At 38.6% G+C, this 21,658-nt stretch overlaps 1 protein-coding gene across 8 annotated transcripts in view; it reads right to left on the reverse strand.

Annotated features, from left to right (window-relative positions):
• DLG1 (discs large MAGUK scaffold protein 1) overlaps window positions 1-21,658 on the reverse strand; it is a gene marked incomplete at its 5' end in the record, with an annotated part of 148,738 nt that overhangs the window by 65,604 nt on the left and 61,476 nt on the right. For 2 of the 8 annotated variants that reach the window (XM_082766958.1, XM_082766957.1), the window contains one exon: window positions 18,949-19,173. The exons of the other annotated variants lie outside the window; for them this stretch is intronic. In XM_082766958.1, coding sequence (XP_082623084.1) covers window positions 18,949-19,173 — 225 coding nt within the window. Of the gene's footprint in view, window positions 1-18,948; window positions 19,174-21,658 lie in introns of those variants that run through there. 8 annotated transcript variants of the gene reach the window in all.

Genomic DNA, 21,658 nt, shown 5'->3' on the forward strand with positions numbered 1-21,658 from the left:
TTATTAGGATGGCAAACTTATCTATACTACCAAGAAAGTAATGGGCCAACTAAAACATTGTTTGTATAAATATGAACCGTAGCACACACTTATGATAGACTATTATACATAGGAATGCATAACTTGAACAACACCACACTAACTGAATCTGTCAGATGAAATAAATGCACTAAAACCTACACCAAAAAATCATTTTGTTACAACAATCACACGAATAATTTTGTTGGATCAAAGTCTAATGCGATGGACCTTCTAATCACATAAACAAACAATTATCAATTAACAAGTGGTACGCTGGCTAATTTCGTAATGCCTTTCAGCAATTAATCAAAATTATGGCAGTAAGTACCTCCAAACCTAATACTGAAGTCCAGACCTTGTGAAAAAGAAGAACACACCCATTTCCTCATCTTTAACCAACATACACAGTAACCCTTTCTTTCATGGAATACCAGCTAACCTGAAATGAATCAAAGCACCATACACATCTCAAAGCAGGTACCTAAATCAGCAAATTCCACCAGGCTGCTATTTTCATGTAGTAGAAGATAACATTTTGGAGAATAAAGCAAACCAGACCTTCCTCACTTTCAAGTTACTATTTAAAAAGCACACTGCATACAGTGCAACCATCTTAATGGGAAAATACTGAACAGAAGTATTTCTGTTATACTCCAATTATTACTACTGTGATTGCTAACTATAAAACGCAAACCAAGTCTCTGGAAACAGCAGGGTTAAAACTACAGGAAGATGTATGGCATATTATCTACTGTTTGCATCATATCCACCTTATCTCATTCTACAAGAGCATCAAATCTTATAAAAACACACATCTGTAAATGCCTAGCGCAGTACGTACCTTTTCTAAGGAACAATTAGAGCACGCGCCATCAGACACCCAACCACTGGCAGCTTTAACTTTTGCTGTGCTTTTTGTAGGGCTCTTTTTTACACTATCACGCAGGTTAGTAAATTTTCCTCTGTGTTTGGAAGAGGCTGGCAGTGTGGATGAACTAAAAGATTTATGAATGTTCAGTGCCTGATGCTGATGCTGGAAAGACTGCTTTGGCTGCACGTGAAGGTTTGGACGCATTTCCATTCTGGAGCTCCTGGTTAAATCAGTTCGCTTGAGCGTTCCCATCCCACAGTCATCTGCAGCACCATGGTACTTGTAGTCGTGACAGTAAGCAGTCATGAAGCTAGCAACACACACAGTCCTTTTTGGGAGAAAATAAACCAAAATATCGCTTCCTGCAAACGTTCAAAATACTGTTTTCTGGATTATGATCATAGGAAAAAACCGCTAGATACTGCTTTGGCTAGTGCCACACATTGTGTACTCTCACACTATTTAAAGAGCACCATTGAACCACCCCACAACTGTCAATTTGCTAGGCACAGATAATCAATGCAATGCACAAGTTATTGAATAGATGGCAAAACTCATCTGGCTTTATTAAGATGAAGCTATGAAAGGTTATAGCTATTTTCTCTCACACATAAGGTCCTAACCACCCCTAAACTTTGCTGTATTTTTACAACCTCAAAATCTCTCTGAGATTTGCAACTAGAAAATATTTTAAGCTGCCTATTCCTCTACTTTCTGGAACACTTTATGGGGGTTGAATTACTTTGTTCTGATAATTTCAGGAGTTGCATTTCCACAAAATACATCAGCACTGCAAGACCACAATTTTGTATGTTGTTTAAATTAAAAAATAAAAATAAAAAAGCATAAGACAATTATTTAAAAGAACCAAAACTCCTTATTACTTTATTGTTTATTCATTTTTTTAAGGCCACAGATGCATGATCTCTATATTACATTTTTACACTTATTTTCAAAACAAAGCCCTTCAAAACAACTCTAAAACTCTAAGCCCCGAAGGAAAAAAAAAAAAAAAAAAGAAAAAAATGCAAAGAGGAGCTAGCTTGATGCAATCATACTGTTGAATATTGAATTTTACCAGCCAATTTTAAATTAATCTTTCTAAAAAGAGATAAGGGTCAAACATTAAGTTCCCAGAGTCTACATGAAAACTGCCATCTAGCAGGGACAGCTATGTGACCGGCCTCGCTGAAGGAAGACACGGGCTGAAGTCAGCGGTCATGCAGCCTTCTTGCCAGCAGACAAACCCTACATTTGCACAGCTCTGGACCTGCACAGCACACACCATCTGTCTCCTGCCTATGGGTCTGGTCTAGGAACATGTCGTGAATCTGAGTATCTGGCACTGGCCGTGATAAGGATGAAGGACACCAATCCATTGGAAACAGAGCATGATTAAGTCCTTTAATATGATGAAGAGATGTTATCAGTTCAGAGCACTAAACATTGTTATTTTCCCTTCCATTGTGCATTTCCCTATAGTAAATCTGACTAAAACAATGTGAGTCAGCATAATATTTGCACACAGAATAAAAAAACTAGAAATACAGATCTAAGTACAAACCTTTGCAGTTATTTATAGTGTGGATATTAAGAGAGAAATAGGAACTGACAGATGCTCCTCTAATCATGAAGAGCTGCCATGTCTCATCTTCTACCCAGAATGGATGTAATCAAGAGCTGCATAACATATCATTAATGCAATATTCAAGCATGCAGAGACAGAAAGGTTTCTGGCCAGTGACAGGAAGCTGAAAACGTGTTGGTCATACAACATTCACAGACTTGGGCTTGCACATGGCCGGTATGTCTTCTGCCTTTGCAGCCTCAGGGAGAGATGAGTGTGTCCCACTGATACAAACGGGCAGGTGCACCCAGGTGCTTCTGTTCCAGACAGACCAAGAGTCTCTAGATTTTGTTATTGAAGAGAAATGGCAGAGAGGAAGATCAGCGTGTTGTGAGAGTGCATATAGGTTACCAGCTCATACCCAGCACATCACATCTAACTTTCTTCTCCTTGGAGAAATTTCCACAATTTCTCCAAGCAACTCTGAGTTATCAACTTTGCAGAAAACCCACACACAAACCAGCTTCTTGACGGAAACAAAAATCAGCTTTGAAATGCACTTAGTGAGAAAGCAATGGCAGTGGGAAGACATGCCGGATACCAGATTCTTGGAAGCCCTGTTGTCTGACTTCATATGCTCTCCTCCAGACAACAAGAGGGAAAACACAAGGGAAAAGAAGAAAGTAATTCACATCTGATGTGCTCACAGACATGCTGACTTCAGCGGCAAAAAAACAGAGATGATGCAGCAGATAACTGGTACAACACTGTTTCTGGAAGTCCGCATGCCTTTGGTCCCTAAGATGATAGCAATAAAATATCAACAATTAAAACAAAAAACTTGAAAGCAGTTGTACTCCAAACACTGAAACACAGCCAAGGAACAGGAGGTACAGGAAGAATATCTAATTCATCCAGGGCTGAATGGTGAGCCAGGGCAATCTCCAGTGGAAAAAAAAACAGTAGGGAGCACTGAAATTTAGTGTTATATGGGCAGGAGAAGTGAATATAGCATCTTGGTCAAAAACCACAGGAGGAAGAAGAAAGGGTTTTATCATAAACAGGGAATGAGGCTTATATAGAACAATCTTGATGGAAACACAAAGAAAACAGATAGCAAAAAAAAAATCAAGGAGAAAGAAAAAGTAGTGAAGGCAAGAAGAGTCAGACATTTGAGAGTCACCGAGATCATTCTGCCAAATTACATTCACATATGTGCTGCACTGCAAAGCCTGCCTTGCAGTTGTACCAGTAGAAAAAAATTCTGGTGGAGCAGAGGGCCATATGGATAATTCAAAGAAAGAAAACCAGTTATGTAACTCGAGCAGCGCAGGTTTGACAAGATCCTCTTCTGAGTGCAGAAAGCCTGCAAGTAGTCTCTGCAGATCATATTAATTGCTAGTGTGAACTGCTTCACTCTAAATATGAAGTGCTAAGTGGTTTCATGTAACTAGAGGGGGCTCAGGATCAGGTTGTGCTTTAGTAATGCCTACAAACTGTGAACAACACATTGCTAACTGAGACATTAATCATATTTCATTATTTTAAATTAGTATATAAACAATTTGCATTGATCGCTTTGACCAAGCACTTTATACCTTTTTCTCCTTTAATGTACAATGCATCCTTTTTTGTGGCAATCTGTTGAAGTGCCTATGCTATATCATAAGTAGTTCTTCTTCAAGAATCACCATCTTCCCACATTCTTGAACACCCACACAATAGCTGGATAACAACAGTACCTCTGGAAGAGGAGCAGAGTAGTACCAATCGACTAACAACCTCTACTGCAGAGGTCGTTTACAAGACCAGGTAAGCTTCAAGAGCCAAGTTCTGTTACTTCAAAAAGCAATTGTAATATCTAAGAGAATGTTCCAAAAATAATTGTGTACGTCACCCCTCCCACTGCCTTTCAGCAGATACCACACAAACAACAACCTGTGTTAAAACAAGCTGAAGTGTTAGGAGCGTAGGCTTGGGTTTTTATCAGTCACGAAAGTAGGAAATAGAGTATCTACTGAAGTGAACATAACTTAAAAAGTGGTGGAAGAAAATGTTCATTCAATATGCAGTGACTGGACTGAAAATAAGTGCCATATTTTATTTCCAGATACACGGTTTAAGGTCTAGTATCAGCGTTTTATATCCCTTCTGTGAACCACGTCCTGGAAGGTCACGGAACATTTTGCTGGTGAAGCTGCCTGTTTTCAGACCTTCACATCTATCTTTGTCAAAATCACCCAGGTCAATACTGATCTAAGCGTACCTTCTGGGATATGTAGGCTGTTTGGTAGGGTCTCAAGGTGGTGGTAAGAATAAAGCACAGATGCCATCCACCCTCATTTACAATCCATGTTAGCTGTAAGCTGCCCAGCACACCCAAGGCTGAGGACACAGCTGGCATTAACGCTGATGCCCCACCTGTGCCGTGTTCCCACTGACATCAGTGCCATCCTGCGGCCCAGCCATGGCTTCAGTGCCACGTTGCCACTGATGCTACTTGGTTAACAATAAATGTACAGATATATTTTTCCTGGATCTGTTTCTCCAGGACTACACCCATAAGCAATAGTATAGGAGCAGACCCTCCAGCAGCTCATAGGATGAAGTTCTAGAACTATGTAGCAGAAGTAGAGCTTAGTCTATGAGACTGACAAGACTATACAGAGCTACCACCAGCTCTCACGTGGTGTTCTTTGATGGGTAAAACTTTCCAGTGCTAAGAACTGCATGCAAGCTAGTCTCAAAGTTTCAGCAGTCAACAACCCCCCTCTCCTGTCCCTGTCAGGATCTATGAGCAGACCCTTTAAGACTTAATTCCCTCATGGACAACATTTTGCCCAAGGGAGGACGCCAGCGTCCACTCTAAGTCTGGTATTCAGACAGATTTACACAGCTCAAACCAATTTGTCCTGTAAACTCTCTAAAGGACTGCTGTAATCAGTCATATTCTAAACTTGTAATATAAAAAAATGTATGCAAATTTAATAGAGGTTTTAGTAAAAGCAAGTTCTGATTTTGGTTTTTCAGATACCACACCAGTGGCTAGCACTGAACCCTACGCAGCAGGTTCATCATCTACATTCACCCAGCTTAGTCCATTCACCTGACGCTTAGGTTCAAAACAGAATTACAGGCTCCTTATTTAGGTTCATAAGTGCTATTGAGAATTAATTTAATGCATTTCATTTACAATTTAAAGCAAAGCCTAGAAAGCACCATTTAAATAACATCAGCCTTAAGAAGGGTAGTTTTCATTATTATGCTGAAGAGCCCACAAAGAAACTCAGCCAGTGCTTCAGCATCAGAAAGAAACCAGGCAAAGAAAAAATTTGCTCTAAGACTTCATTAAGGAAAAATAATATCAGCTCTAAGACATTAATATTTTCAGGTTCTGGAATTCCCAATAAAAAGGGCATTCTGTAGGAGGAAACTTAGATGTGATTGTGTTCATTCCTGAGAACACTTTCAGATCAAAATAAATGAATAAATACATGTTGGATACTGTTTATCTACTTTAATGGATATGACACTTCTTATAAGCTCTCAGAGCACATAATTTCCAATTCTTCCTAAATTATTCAGGGAATAATTAAATCCTCTTAGACATCATGCTTGTTTTGTTCTTTATAATTCATACAAATAGAAAAGGCTGACCTATATCTAGCTCTGATACTAGGAAATGACTTGGATAAATACTAAGAATACATCAGTTAACTATCATAACTATCATACTGCTCTTACCCTAAATGCTTTGGTGTGTTTTTTTGAAATTAAATAAATCTGATAATTATCATTCGTAATATATGAAAATAACGCTTCATATGAGCTTTATCTTATATAAAGCATGATCTTTTAGAATAAGAAACATTTCAGATTTGCTTGCTCCTCATAGCCCCTGAAGGTACAGTCTTAAAACATGCATTAATTAAGTGATCCAAAGGAAGTCGGTAAATTCAAGTTTTGTTTTCTGTTTTAAAACAGGTATTTTTTGCTTTATTAATAATTGTGTTATTTTGTGAGAAATCTATTAAGCAAAAAAAAAAAAAGTCTTATAAAAATAAATGTTTTCCCTAAAACTGAACAGGAGCAGAAATTCATTTGTTTCATACTAAGAAACGGAAAAAAAAAAAATCACTAAAAAGCCATCCATAACAACCAAGAGCTCCTTCAGGAAGTTAGTGTCAGAAAATTTTAGAAAATTAATTACTTGATTTACACTAAGTGTTTTTATACTAAAGCCATTCCTTATTTCATTTACAGAAAGCTTCATACACAAGTGGCATTAGCGTTTTATTTTATACATGCTGAATCCTTCCCAAACACAGACAATGACTTTCACTGCAGATCCAACAGCTTTGTGCTGCTCTCCTGATGCTCTGCCTTTTCATTGCTCAGAGCTACAGCTGAGATCTTTACCATGCAATTCCAAGCTAGGTACCACATCTGATTTTATTCATTCTTCCACCATGGAAACACTGGGGGCTGCCTCTCGCTTGCTTCCATGACAACATGCAGTTATAATATCTGACAACAAGCACCATTACACAACACAGCCAGCCTCTCGAATGACTCATAAGAGCCCTGCAATGTTTCAGCAGAACAGGCACCCTTTCTGTAGTGTCACTCAATGGTCTTCAGCAAATTAAGATACTATAAAAGTTACAACAGCTGTAATGCCTGGCGTTACTTGTGCAAACTCCGCAAGTAAATAAAAAGGCTTTTTTTCCCTTCACAATGCTGTTTGCTAACATTTCTACAAGATTCTGGCACTTCTCAATATAATTTATAAAACACATTTTTCCAATCTCACAATGGAAAATGTGCTTATGTATAATTATAATTATACAATGTTGACTAAAAAGAATGAATTTTGAAGACAAGGCCTACAGATGAACTGACTTTTGGTCCATAATTACCCACAGCCATTTTATCTGGATCTCAGGTTAATTGCTCCACAGGAACACGAAGGCAGCCAGCTCAGGTTTGATCGATTTAGATAGAATGCTGGATAAACACCACTGTGGGCCTTCATATCCAGCTTGTGCAGAAGCTGCTTAACCTCTGGAGCAGGGCAGGAAACCTGAGCCAGTCATTCCGGATTCTCTCACATTCCACAGAAAATCAGCTCGTACATCTCATTAACTGGAACCAGACAGAGTCAGACAACCTAAATTAAAATGGAGCTATCTAAGTGTATCCTCTCGTATCCAAACCGAGGGCAGAAGTCACTTAAATAGTTCCCTGCCGTTTCCAAGTGGCCTCGCTTGTCCAGGACAAAGTTCAAGGAGCTGGTTCAGCGCTGAGGCTGGGCACCAAGCCTCACCTGGGAAGGACACACTGCAGTGACCACCACAGGGCTCTGCAGCAGTCAGACCTGAAGCACAAGACTTGCCAGCCCGTACCAGTGCTGGCCATGCCCGGGAACACCTGGGATCACATAAAACCAGCAATGTGTGTTGATACCACACTTACCAAAACCTTCTACCAACTGTGTTGTGTGGCACATGGCTGTATCATTTAGTCTGGATAAGACAAATATTGACTACATTAACCTGAAAAAAAAGTGGGTAACAATAAATATTGCAAGAAATAGCTTAGGTTACTCAGAATATGTTAAAACACATGTAACAAAGTAAGCTTTCCCTTAATTATGACTTGAATTCCATTTTTTACATTATAATCTAGACAGAATGCCAGTTTACACAATCATAGTTGCTTATTTTCACTTAGTTCAGATCATTGAAATGTCTAACATACAACAAAATGTTAGAGGATTTTAGGATGCAAATATTTGAAATTCATTACAAAAATTCTGTATAGTGCTGAGAAGGATTCTGACTGCTGAATTTCCAACTGAGGGTTCATTTTCACACAAAATAAATACACCTAGCGTCATGTTCTGTGTTATGATCTGTTTCTTCTTCAAAAACCCAAGACATTTTATTTTACCTTTTTCACAGCTGCAGAATGCTAAGGTGGCATTTTCAGAACCATCAGTGAAATCTCCAATGCACTGGGCCAGCAGCAGCTAATTTACAGTCTATCAGTTCATGCCCATGTGCCAGATGATCCCTCTAACACCATTCCTCATTTGTTACTGTACAATGAATGTCATCGGTTGTTTTTGTGCCAAATCATTCACTTGTCTGCTATCCCCTGCAGCTAGTTTAGCTAACCTAATAAAAAATATTTATCACCCACCTCTGCCTCAGTTTCCCTAGCCCTGCCACACAGACACACACAATACCTCGGATCATCCATGACATGACCTTCTGGGACTCTATTTCCAATTGAAGGGACCTGTTTTAATCAACTGAAAATCTACAAAACATCCTTTCCCTTTATCTCCTATCTCCACCAATTTTAACTGCCTTTGATCCAAGAACTATCGTTTTCAAAGACATTACTATAATTATAATGACCCTCTGATGGCCAGATAATGCCGTGCAGGCTTTTATCTCCATGTTCCCTGTTTTCAAAGTAGTCTGGAAGATCTGCAAGTCCTCATTTCCCTTTACAAAGACAAGCTGACTTCTCCTCAATATATGTTTATCTGTTAATTTTTCTCAATAATTTCCCCCAGTTTTTACAATAAGGAAATCAGAGCTGCACTGCTGTAGCCTCAGAGTACAACTCAGCACCTTTTTGAAAGGGCATCATATTGCCTTTTTTATTACTATTATTACTATCACTACTCTAGGAACACCCCGACAGTTTAAACAAAAAGGTCGCACACAACACAACAGGCCCTTCATCCATATTAAACACCAGCTCCTTAAGAAATCCTGAGTAAATGTCATCTCATATTGACCACCTGTGCTTCTTGCCAAATTAATTTCTCTTCTATTGACACCTGGTTCTTCTTATTTTTAAAACAGCAAATGAGTCATAGGAACTACTCCAAGCTCAAACGTGGGACTGCCCTATAGCTGTTCTATTACCTGGAGAAATATTTTACTCTTTATTTACTCTGGTTACCTGAGAATAGTTACCTGGGATAGCGTTATTGGCATCAGCAGTATGACCAGTCATATTTCACAGTCAATTTGCATGCTAGTTAATTTAGGATGAAACTAGTTAAGTGCTGCTCTATAATGAGTCTTAATGTGTTCACTTTTAAAAAGCTGAGTACAGAATTTCCCTCGTGGTGTTCAAAAAGAATAACAAAAATGAAGGAGTTGAAAAAAATTAAAAGCAGTAGTACGGAGATATGATAAGAGTTTTAAAGTATTAACTGCATCCTGGCAGTTTACAGCTTCCAGACAGCAATTTGAAGTCATTACATTAGATGTTGAATCAGAGATTGTGATATATTTTTGTATTTTCAAGTACAAACCTTATTTATCATAACTGTTCTTTTTACACAGGAAATACTCCTTTATTACCCTGATTTGGCAGTTACATCATGTCCCACTAAGCTTTTAAAACGCGTATCATATTAAGATCCTTCTTTAAAATTAGATTTTCTATCTGAATGTATCTAGCTTCAGTTCCCAGGCTGGTAATACAGATGCCTTCTTCTACTAAACAAACAAGCTTCCTAATTACAGAAATCTATCCCCATGTATTTATATTTAGTCTGTGATCAAGTCATCTCCTGATTTTCCTTTGGATGAACTAAGCAGAGGTTCTTAAGTTTCTCATTTCAAAGCAGGCCTTCCTGAACACAATCTACAGTTACAACCCCTTTTCTGAACACTCTTTCCCAATTTATCCGGATCCCTTTTCACACCATGATTTCAGATTAGAGACTGCACGCTGTAGCCGGAATCCAGAGCTCCCTCTCCCTCCTTCTCCAAGGGAAAACCAAGTCCCTTCTCACCCGGTATATCTCACTATGCATTCTGATACAGCTAACTAAGAATAACTACTGTTTGCTCACTAAATTAAATTACTACAAAGCAACTTTTACCCTGCTCCCTACTACGTTACAGAAAACAAACACTATTACCTGAGAGGTCCATGACACAGGTTGCTCAATTACGTTCAACATGCATCAGTCAGTGAAAAATGTAAGTAAATAGATATGCACCCTGTGAGGCAGGACGGACAAACAGAAGATGGGTGGAGAGGCTAGAAGACTCCCACCAAACATTCCTACAGTCTGGTGGGTTTAAGTAAATGCCACACAAAGGAAGAAACTGAAAATTCCGGAGTCAAAAAAGTGCCGTACTGTACCCGAACCTTGCACAAGCTACCTGAAGTTGGACCAGGAGACTGACACGACTACATAGATACTACTCTCCAATAACAAAGTGAACTTCCACAAAGTACTTAAAAACCAATGCTAACCAAAAAGGGAAACATTCTAAAAGAGACTACAAGAACATGGAGGGGAAAAAAAAAAATCAATGGGCATTCCTGTTTTGCCAGAGTCAAAATAAAATTTAAAACTCTTTTGTGCTGATTCTTTCTAATGTTATTAAAATTACAGATAAGGTGGTCTGCTCTTCTTAAATCATTTCACAGAAGAGACTGCTGCAAGGGACTATGCACCGGAAGCATTTTAATGGAGCAGAAGACAGAAAATTCATAAATGCCAAGATCAGCTCACAAAAAAGACAAAATGAGTCAAAAATACCTGTTATCTATCTAGAGAACGTGTCAGCTCAACTATGCCCTAATGCGCAGTTAAACAAAGGGTGGAATAGGAGCAAATGGACAACAGAGACAAGCTGTAGAGCGAGCCTGATGTATTACAGAAGTGGGTTACATGCAGCGAGATGCAATTCAATAACAACTGGAGTCACGTGGAACAGCAATAGGCAGCACAGAGGCACCCTGCGGAATACCGAACTGGAAAACAAGGCCAGAAGTCCTTTGGCTGGTGGCAAACTAATTTAAAAATATATAAAAATAGACACAGAAGGGAAGCCTTCCCTTACATCAAACTGCAGTCCTTCAATTTCTTTTAATTATTTTATACATATATTTTTATATATATATATATATATAGCTCAGGCTGTAAGTGACTGTCTCTGGGGCCTTGGGTTCCTTTTGTAAAAACTTTCTAACAATTTTGTGTGCAATAGACATGAATACTTAAGACTGAAGTTTTTGTGACGAGAAGTGCAGTTTTAGGAGCATATTAAAATCGGTAATCTTAGGAGTAGAGATCACGAGTCATGTAATGTCACGTAGATTACGCTGGTGTTGGCTCCCCGCTGGAGTCAATGCCTTTCCTCTTAAGAATTCAACTAGCATGCTGGTGAAGTAAAGAAGGTATGCTTTTCCCTTCCCAAACCTCCGTGTGTGATTGTGAAGTTGGCACATGTGGGAGCTCGCTGGTTTCATGCCTCACAGCACAGCAGCGCTGGTATGGACTGGTGGCAGGCTACATGGAAGCACTGCTTGCTGCCAAGGGCTTGGGTTGCCACTTTCACCTGTGACTTCCTAGTTGTTCTGTCTCACTCAGAGCTGATTTTACAGACTTTCTTCATATTTCTGCTCCATTATACCTCAAGAAAATTACTTTTTACTGAATGAGTCAGAAATGTGATAAGAAAATGTGATGAAGGGAACACAGAATGTCATGCTTTTTGAGTCCTACTAGTACAGGGTCTTTCTGGCTATGTAGTGCCAAAGACTCCAAACATTCAGGAAAGGCAGGCACCAAAGCCCCTGTTGATCCACTACCTTCAGCAAATCATCTAAGTGTCTTTTAGTATTAAGCCAAGAACAAGGAAGCCTGTGAAAGAGGAAGAACTGTAGGTCTGTCATATAACTTTGCTATTTTATCTCATATTGTGCTAGTCATCCTCTCAGTTGAGGCTTGCATTGATTGATGAAGTGTTTTGAAAGCCAAATACAGGCCAATCAGTCTTTCACCAGCTGTCAGTTGAGTAAACAGCTCTAGCAAGCTCCTGTGGTATAGTGTTTCTGTACGGCTGCCAAAGCTGCCGTATACATTTCGGTTAATACAACTATTAAGTAAATGACTGTCTGAGAGAACCACCAAGTCTGCAGCGAACACCATCTTCTTCCTGTTCTTCTATTTTGGTCTGTGGTATCAAGAGCACTCTCGATTATGATTAAGAATGTGCAGGATGATTTTTATAGTTTTAAGAAGTTAATGCAACCAAAACGTCTCAGATATTTTTAGAAAACATGACTTTGTCTCTCTAGAAAGGCTGAGAACGGCCTGCATCCACATTTAAGGGCTGATATGGTAACTTAATTTGCTCTTTGGAACTAAGACTTCTAGTGTACCAAGATTTTGAGTTGGGTTTAAACTTCGTGATTTCAGCCTTTCTAGGATTTATAGTAAGTCGAATAGAGAAGTTGTGGTGTTGATACAGCAAGGTAAATTGAAGTCTTTATGTGCCCATTAGCTCTGCGGTCTCTTTGGAAGAGTTTGCTTCCCTTTCCTAGAACATGGGGTGGGACCGGTGCTTTCTCCTGTGCTCCAGAACGGAGGAGGTCTGTGAATTTGTCTTGTTCAATAACAGCTGTTTTGTAAAAGGTTCAGTGAAGTAGGTAAGCTCTTAATCTTTTTCCCTTCATGAAAAGCATTTACTCCACAGTTATCTTTGTGTATTAACCGTACAATCACTGTATCTGTCAGATTTTTTTCCATTTCTCAGCAATGAGTCTACCCAGTGTAAAGTACTGAAACGCGGTAAGTGTGCTCCTAGTCCCTGACAGAGAATTACTTCATATTTCTCTGTTCCTTCCTCATTGACGTTCATGGAGCAGTTTTATTACCACACATTTACTATTGATTCCTGTTTCAAATATGTTCCTTTACCGTCTCTTGAGACCAATTATCTTCTTTATTCTACTGGTGTTTTTTATTCTACTGATAATGTTTTAAGGCCTACCTGGTACTTGGTCTTGTCATTGCTTACACTTTGACCCTGAGTCACAGAACCCTAAAAGGGCCAAGGTTGGAATTGGAGTGTTGAGCTCAGTGATGTTGAAGGCATTTTCCAACCTAGCAGATTCTGTAATTCCAATGGTTCTGTAACAGACAGGGCCCATGGCTGTTTTTCTAACTTAAGGAAGAATATTTCCCTTATTGCTGTCTCAAACGTGTCTTGAATTTTCAGGCAGGTGGAGATCACGTATTTTGATGTATCAGAAACACTTGCAGATTTCTCCAGTTATAAGGAAAGAAAACCTTCTGATGACAGCCAGGGCTGTTTGTGCACTAACCAAATGCTGTAATGAACTTGTAGCAGGTAGAAGTCTAAAAGGGCACTAAAATCACAATGCTGGTCTCACAGACATAGGCAACGATATCAAATGGCAACAGGCTTTGACAAGGACATACCCACCCTGGCAGATGCCATGTTCATGTTAAGGCAGTATTCTTCATGAAATGGATAGGAGTGTTCCTATTTCCCAGCAGATGGGTAACTTTACAATCTGTCAAGGAAACTCAGAAAGCTTTAATACAGAGGCTGAATTTAGTGCTGAGACCTGATTTCTTGTTAACACCACCCCCACCTCCTAGCAAGTCTTCCCTGAATCCAGGATGCACCTGCTGAGGATCTGCCTTGTCTGGTTTTGCCCAAAGTAGCACCAGCAACAGTCATGTCTGTACCAGACAAAATAATTAGAATCACAGAATTCTTCTAGTATTCTTCCTAAGAAGTCTTGCATGAAGGAGGGGAGGGGCGGGGGGGCAGGGTGAGTCTACTCTGTGATGTACTAATAAAGCTGCGGTTATCTCCTAAACCATGACTGGTTTACTGTCCCCTTCAAGTGATCACCTCTTGCTAGCAGCTTGTGTTCATTCCAGGAAGCGCTTGGGCTCCAATGCAAAAAGCCTAGTGGCATTTTCTGACTCACCTGAGCCACATACAGCCTCTGTACCTCCTTCATGTTTAACAAAGATTACCTACTATAAGCTGCTGCTGGAGTGAACGCTGAAGTTGGTACAGAGGTGTTCTCATCTCCACTTGACTAAACTGGCTGAGGGTGGTGTTTTTTTTTTTTGTTTTTTTTTTAACGGAGGGTAGAAGCCACTTCATCAACACTGATGTGGATTTAGGCTACTGTAGCGTTTTGGCTGAGGAAGTAAGGTGCAAGAATGCAGTTGTTCCCAAGAACTGTGATCCTCTTATCCTGCCTTTTTTTTTTTTGGTGCTGTCATGTACCGTGATTGTATGGGGGTTTTATATTCCAGAAAACTTGCAGGGGTCCCAGAGTTTGTGCAGTGCTGTTGCTTGCTTTTTAAAGACTCGAGGCTTCAAGTACTAGGCTCAACATTTAAAAATAATATATATATAAACAAAAATGGCCCAGTTCTCAAACTATTAGTTAGAGCCTACTTGTTGTTAATACATTTCCCTTAAAGCATGAATTTGTACCATTTTTATCTTTGCTATAACGCCATCTTATAGCAGTGAAAGTAATATTTTCAAAAACTAAATTCATACTGCTACAAATGTGATACCACATAGCTTAAAAAAAATTAATAAGGAAATGGTACAGTAGAGCTCATGTTTACACTTCAGAAATTGCTTTCTCATAGTTAAAATCACCCAAAACAAACTACTTAAAGCTGCTTTCTCACGGGCTAATCACAATATTAGCATCAACTGTTTATAGGCAGTATATACTTAAATTTTAAACTTAGGGAAAAGTCTGCATTAAAAATCTAATGACGACAACAGTTGTTCTGTGTAGTCGTATAAAAATCCCTAGTCACTCCCATAACTCCTTTCTTCTTTATTACATCACCAATTTAAATCTGAGCAGCAAATTGAATAAAACGTCCTGCTAGTAGAGAGCTTAATGTTATACAATGGCTGCCACAATCAAGTCCCAGTTTCACTTTGAAAATTGAGCGGATACTAAAAGAGCCACATATCCATACCGAAATGTAGTATCATTCCCAAATAATATAATCCACTGAGACTCATCCTGATATGCTCGACTAAGATATTTAATACTTGCACTGCTGTCAAACCTTCTGAAATTTTAGTTGCAATATCTTCTGCAAGTTCCAGCTTTCATGTGAAGCCCTCTCTTCTTTTCCCCCCTTAGCTTTGTGATGTTTATATAGAAATATGTTTTAAAATATTTTTAAATGCATTTTTAAATATAACAGTTATAGAAAGGATGGTTAATATGGCTGTAAGTAATCAACTTTTGCAGTTCCTGACCTGTAAAAAGTACAATAAAAAGGATTTATGGATAGACATTTTTAATCACCTTTGAAATGCATCTTATAATACCTCTGCATTTGTCTGATTACATATAGCATTTTATACATGCTACAACTATTTTTATAGTATTTCATTTTTACTTACTGAGCAATATTCTCAGAATAATGGCTAAACTGGTTAAAGATCTTCCAAGAAAGATATTCAAAGGCAAGAAATGCTCTGGCTTAAGCAACTGGCAGAAGCAGTTTGATAAGCTCTGAAATTTCAGGTTAAGGTTTTGAATTTATACAATAAACATATGACTAGAATGGATGAATGGAGTTAAACGGTTTTCTGTGTTTTTCCTTCCTTTCCTAAAACACGGCCTAAAAAACAGAAGCAGCAATAAGCATGGCATATTCTGAAAGCTAAACACTTTTTCAGTATCAAATGTCAGAAGCATATTATACTACATTACTTGCCCAGAATAGCACGAATGCATTGCAGTTAGAACCAGTTTAGTGCTGAGTTTCAGACAAGTCAGTTTCTGAATTTGTAGCACAGCACGGGCCAGGTGCCACTTAAAGTTAAAATGCATTCTGAGGCAAGATAGCGGTGTTTGTCATCAAGAATAGGCACTTCTCAGAGCTTGGGTTTTTATTAAAGAAATTAATATATTCGTGAACAAAAACTGAAAGATCAGCTTCTAACCAAATCCCTTAATTCTTCTAACAGAAGAACCAACTCCTCATCACAGGGATTGTAGAAGGAAGATGAAAAAAACAAGGGCCACAAATGCCTGAGAACATTATTTCAGCTTCCCTGAATTTGCAGAGAAGGTGGGTGCAGTTAGCAGGGCAGTAAGGCATTGCTACCCCTGCAACAGTTCACTGCAAGTGGAATGGGCATTCGGGACATACAGCCACACCGTGGCCAAAGTGCAGCATCTGATCACTGAACACTCCTCAATACTTCAGTAATACAAAGGCCGCAGATCGATGCAACCCCCTTCAAGGTCCATGCAAGGCACTCTGCAGACCTCAGCTAGGGCAGGAGACAGGCAGAGGAGAGGTTCAAAGGCTGCTTTTGCCATCTGTGGTTGAACCTGTTTGCACCGTTTATTTCCACTGCTGGGTGGGTGGAATTTTTCCCCTGAGAGATGGGTGATGTTACTTGAACCTTCTGATAGCATCCAGAAGGGCTGATATTAGTAGCAAAGGCAACTTTAACATCTGAAAACTGCTAGTCTTCAGGGTGCTGTAGCTTCTTATAGGAACCTTTCACTGCAGACCCATCTTCCATGCCTAAATGCATTTGTGTACATGATTTCTTTTGGGCATACACCTAACGCTAACTACAGCGGACAGCAGTGTTACCAGATCAGACACCAACTTCTGCAGTGTTTAAGACCCTTATCTGAGGGATGCTTACCCCCAAACCCCAAGTGTCTTCTTTAGCAAGGGTCCTCTTACCACCACCCAGCTGGGGAGAAAGTGACCTGCTGCAAGCCCTTGAGAAGGAAAGGAACGTGCAAGCCCACCTCCAGCAGTCCTTCCCTTTGCACTGGGAATAGAGGGGCCTAAGCAAGTAGCGCCACGCCATGCCACGGCACCCCAGAAAGCCAAGCACACGAAAGGACAGTCAAAAATGCTTTTTCTTTTTTCCTGAGGTTAGATCAGCTGCAGTGTGTTTATAAAGGTAGGAGGATAGTAAAGTATCTTTCCAGAGGAAAAAACATTAACAGGCTCTTCTCCTTTCAGTGCACTACTTATGAATATCTTTATTCATTTTTCTACAAACACCTCCAAATTTATTTTTTTCCTTTCTTTTGGCCATGAGCATATGTAAGCAGATCATTTTAAAGACTGTCAGACTTAAGAAAAAAAAAAAAAGCAGGCTTTCACAGGGGGAAGCTATCTTTCTCACAGCAGAAAAATATCAAGAATACTGGGATATTCACAGAACCTCAGCTTAGATCTGAGGGGATCTCAGGACCTTTATCTGGTCCAACCCACGCTCCAAGAAGGGGCTGTTCAGTATTTATCAGCAAATTTCTAGTCCTTACTAGTCAGAAACTGGCAGAAGCTTCATACATTCCAATACTATTCGTTCAAGCATTAACAGTTAAGTGCAACCCCAATATTTATGCAGAAAAATAATACTGTATATTTTGGTATTAAAAAACAAACAGTGTCTAAAAGCTGTTATGTCTACCTAATGCAGAGTTGGATCATGACCCATTACATAAATTACAGAATCCATCTTCTGCATGAACATTTGCAGCAAGAAACTGAAATCCCTTCTAAGATCTCACACTCATTTACTCTAAATTCACAAGCATGAAACAGATAATAAGCAAACATCAAACATAAAAGGAAATGTTAGTTTATCTTTGAAACAATTACCAACTGATAAAATACTTAATACTGACATGTCTAAGGACATGTTTAAACAAGTTTTTGTATTATTCTAGCTTAAATTGTATCAGGAAAGAATTATTCTTGGCTAAAGCTGAATTTAGCTTGGTAATAAGCAAAATAAACCTAACTTATTATTATTATTATTTATTTTTTTTTAAGAATACTGGTCTCAGCATTTTTCTGTATTTCTTTGTTTCATTATCATTTTAATCATCAATTACTGTTTCATAATAGGAGATGATCATCTGCAAATATACCAGTGAGTTTAAACTTCTCTCAATATTAACCCTCTTCAGAACTCTCCCCCAATCTATATACCTCAGATTTGACTTGTCTCCTCCTACCTCAATAATAATCAATAAAAATCAGTACTTACAGCCGATTTACAGTGAAATTGAGAAATGCAGTGTCTTTCTTACAGACCCCACTAATAAATGTATATTCTGAATGGAAGGAAGGCATTCCTTAATCTTATTTATAGATTGTTAGAAGCCAAAAAAAAACGGAACTGACACACACTAGAATTTGTCATGCTACATATTTTAATTAAGACTTGAAATCGCTTAATCCTTTCTTTCAAATACAATTCCTTAATCAGGAAATATGTGGTTGCTATATGAACTGTCATCTTACTGTGGCTATGGATCTGGTATTCCTTAGCTGCATTATTCCCCTCCAGGGACAGGCAGCACAATGCAAACGGCATTTTTCATTATGTCATTAAAATGCCTCCTATTTCAACTTGTTGGAGGCTCTTCACTTGCAAAATAACTTTTAGAAAACTCGCATCTCATTTAAGTGTCTCCATTTTCATGCTTTAATGCTAAGAATTACACAGAGCTCTCTGAAATACGAAAATGAAAGCAGACAGAAAACACCATTCATAAAACAGATTTATAAATAGATCGCTATTGCTGACTAGCAAGCAACCAGAAAGCATGCAGACAATAATTTCAACAAGTGGAATATTACCTGGGTGGAGCTGGCAGCAACCGAAATGCAGTCAATGAAACCATGTCTCCGAGTGAAAAATGCAACTATCTGCTGCCAACGGGAAGGCTCAGTTCGTAACTCATCTGTCGAGCCTTTCTTTGCCCACTGCTTGTGCTTTGGGCCTACAGAGCTATGGCTTGAGCCCGTGTTGCCTCGATTGGCGCGAGAATAGAGGAGTGTGTTATTTCCGAAAATGTAATTCATCTCTGCAGCTCTGCAGGTGGTTGCCAGGCAGTCTTACTTCCCTACCAGCTGCTGAGTGGTGAATGAGCAGAAAAAAAAGATGCAGATAGAATTACAGCAGCATCGCTTACAAACCAGGAAAACAAAATTCTTCATAGCTGATGCTGTTCTTCTTCCAAGCTTTTCTACCTCCTACATCCTTCCTCTACCTGTGATTGCTCGAGAGTATGCTCATTATTGTAATTTTAAGAAAAAGCACAAGTAAATGTTTTTCTTATTTTTCCTTTTTCAGAAAACCACAAGATCGAAAGCTTGTCTGATCGAAAGCTTGGTTTCTCTTCCTAGAGAAATAATAATATCTGAACCTAACAGGGATTAAGAGAAATTGGATGGCAGGTACAGTACAACGTTAGAAATCCACAGCTAAAAGGATGGTGGTGCATGGTAACAGCTACTGGGTGGAGAAAGCATGGATCACAAATCACCAAGTTTCAATCACTGTCTCCATTAAGATCCAATAGCATCTTTTCACTGCCTGCATAAATTATAAACATGAACTGAATTAAACAGGGAACATGCAGCAATGCAGCACAACTTCACTTATTCACTGATTTCAGTCTTCTGAAAGCATTCCTCAGAACAAAAACCAGACCTCGTTCAGAATGAATAGCTAAGAAAGAATCGCTGGTTCCGACTTTTTATTTTTAAAAAATCCTCCCTCTTTAGGACATACAATACCTCTGGAAGAAACATATCCTTTTGAACACAACACAGTCATTTTATCCTGTGTATTAGTGGATGGCTAGTGTTTTGGTTTTTGACTCAGCAAGATTAGGGATATTAGCATTAAACACTAGAATTCAACAATTTGTTGCTCTTATTTTATCACCAACATGTCAGGATCTTAACACCTGTCTCCATAATTCTGCAAATACTCTAGGCTTAATATGAAAACAATAAATATATCGTGACCCGAGGTTTTATCTCTGAAGTACAAGAAACGGCAAAAAAAATCTGAAAGATGCTTATTGTGCCCTACTGAATTTTCCATAAAATTACTTTGATTTCCAATAAAAATCACAAGACTACTAGTGCTATACAAGTACATTTTCTTTGTTCTCTTCACAGTAAAAAAGAGAAGTCACACAGTAAACAACTAAAGGTTATCTGGAATTCAAGTTATCTTACTGAATTATTCACTATTCACATTTTACACTTTTTTTTTTTTTTTTTATTAAGTCCTCCAGCTCAAATGCAAGAGACTGCTTTAGGAAATCAGTTATGTAGCGAGGCTTTCAGTACAGCTTGCCTCTGGAAATCCAATATAAAATTATCAAAACTGCCTGTCCTATTTTCTATACAAAATGCTCTGGTGGTCAGAACCATACACCAGGGAAAACGTTTTCTTAAAATGAAAAGCCCCAATATGATTAACAAAGGCAGAAAAGTCCCTATATGGGCTTACAACACCCATACAACCTACCACAATAGGGTTCTACAAATCTACGATGCTCATTTTAGCAGGAATTATTAAATCCCTCCATATACTTCTTTGGGTGCAATACACCAGCTTATCTTTTTTGTTTGTATTGTAACATAAGATATTTGTATTTATCAAGATACTGGTAATAAGATCCACGCACCATTTACTTCTCATTACTAGCACACCTCAATAACAACACTGGCAGCATTTTTCAGACAAAACCTATTAATATTCATAAAATACAATGGCTTATCACTGTAAATCATATGAAGCGAGGTCTAATTTGGGCACAGTCCTTAAAGGTGTGTTCATAAAGTAGATAACAGCAGATATGTCTGAGACACAGCAGAAAATTAACTAGAAACTTTTCACAATATGAATTCTTCTAATTTGAGTGAAGGGAGGGAAGATTGCAGCCTTACCTGAACATTTGACATTGGTATAGGCAACAAAAAAATGTTAATAAGAACTTAAAAAACCTCAGTTCTGACATTCTGGAATTTTTATTCAAAATTTCTGTTGTAAATGGAGTGGGAAGACAAAGATGTATCGATTTCCCTCCCTTCCCACCCCTTAACTTCAGCACTGAAAGCAAAGCAGCAAAGGATACCTTGGAACTTAAACTGTATGGTTTCTAATCTGTGTCCTAACACACAGTTTCCATATTCAGAAAATGCATTCTTTGCCAAGATTTCATCACTGTACATACTGCTATCAAGAATTTTTTCAAGATACTGCTATGCAGTTGGAAGTTTGTTGGTATAAAAGAACACAAGCTTTTCATTACTGTTAAAGGAGAAAATTGAATTTTATATACACAAATATCTGATAGGATGTCTGCTGTGATGGCCTAGCTTGACTTCCTGCAAAACAAATGACAACCATTCGTCATCTTCAAAGTTGTATGCTTGCCACTGGTTTGAATTGAAGTACGTGTTTCATAAGCCATATTTTGTGCAGGTCAGATCTAGAAAAAAAAACACTGTTTGCACATCTGGTCTAGAAAATTGCCCTCCAGAGCTG

This window comes from Aythya marila (assembly GCF_965140915.1).
Source record: "Aythya marila genome assembly, chromosome: 9".
Classification (NCBI taxonomy): Eukaryota; Metazoa; Chordata; class Aves; order Anseriformes; family Anatidae; genus Aythya; species Aythya marila.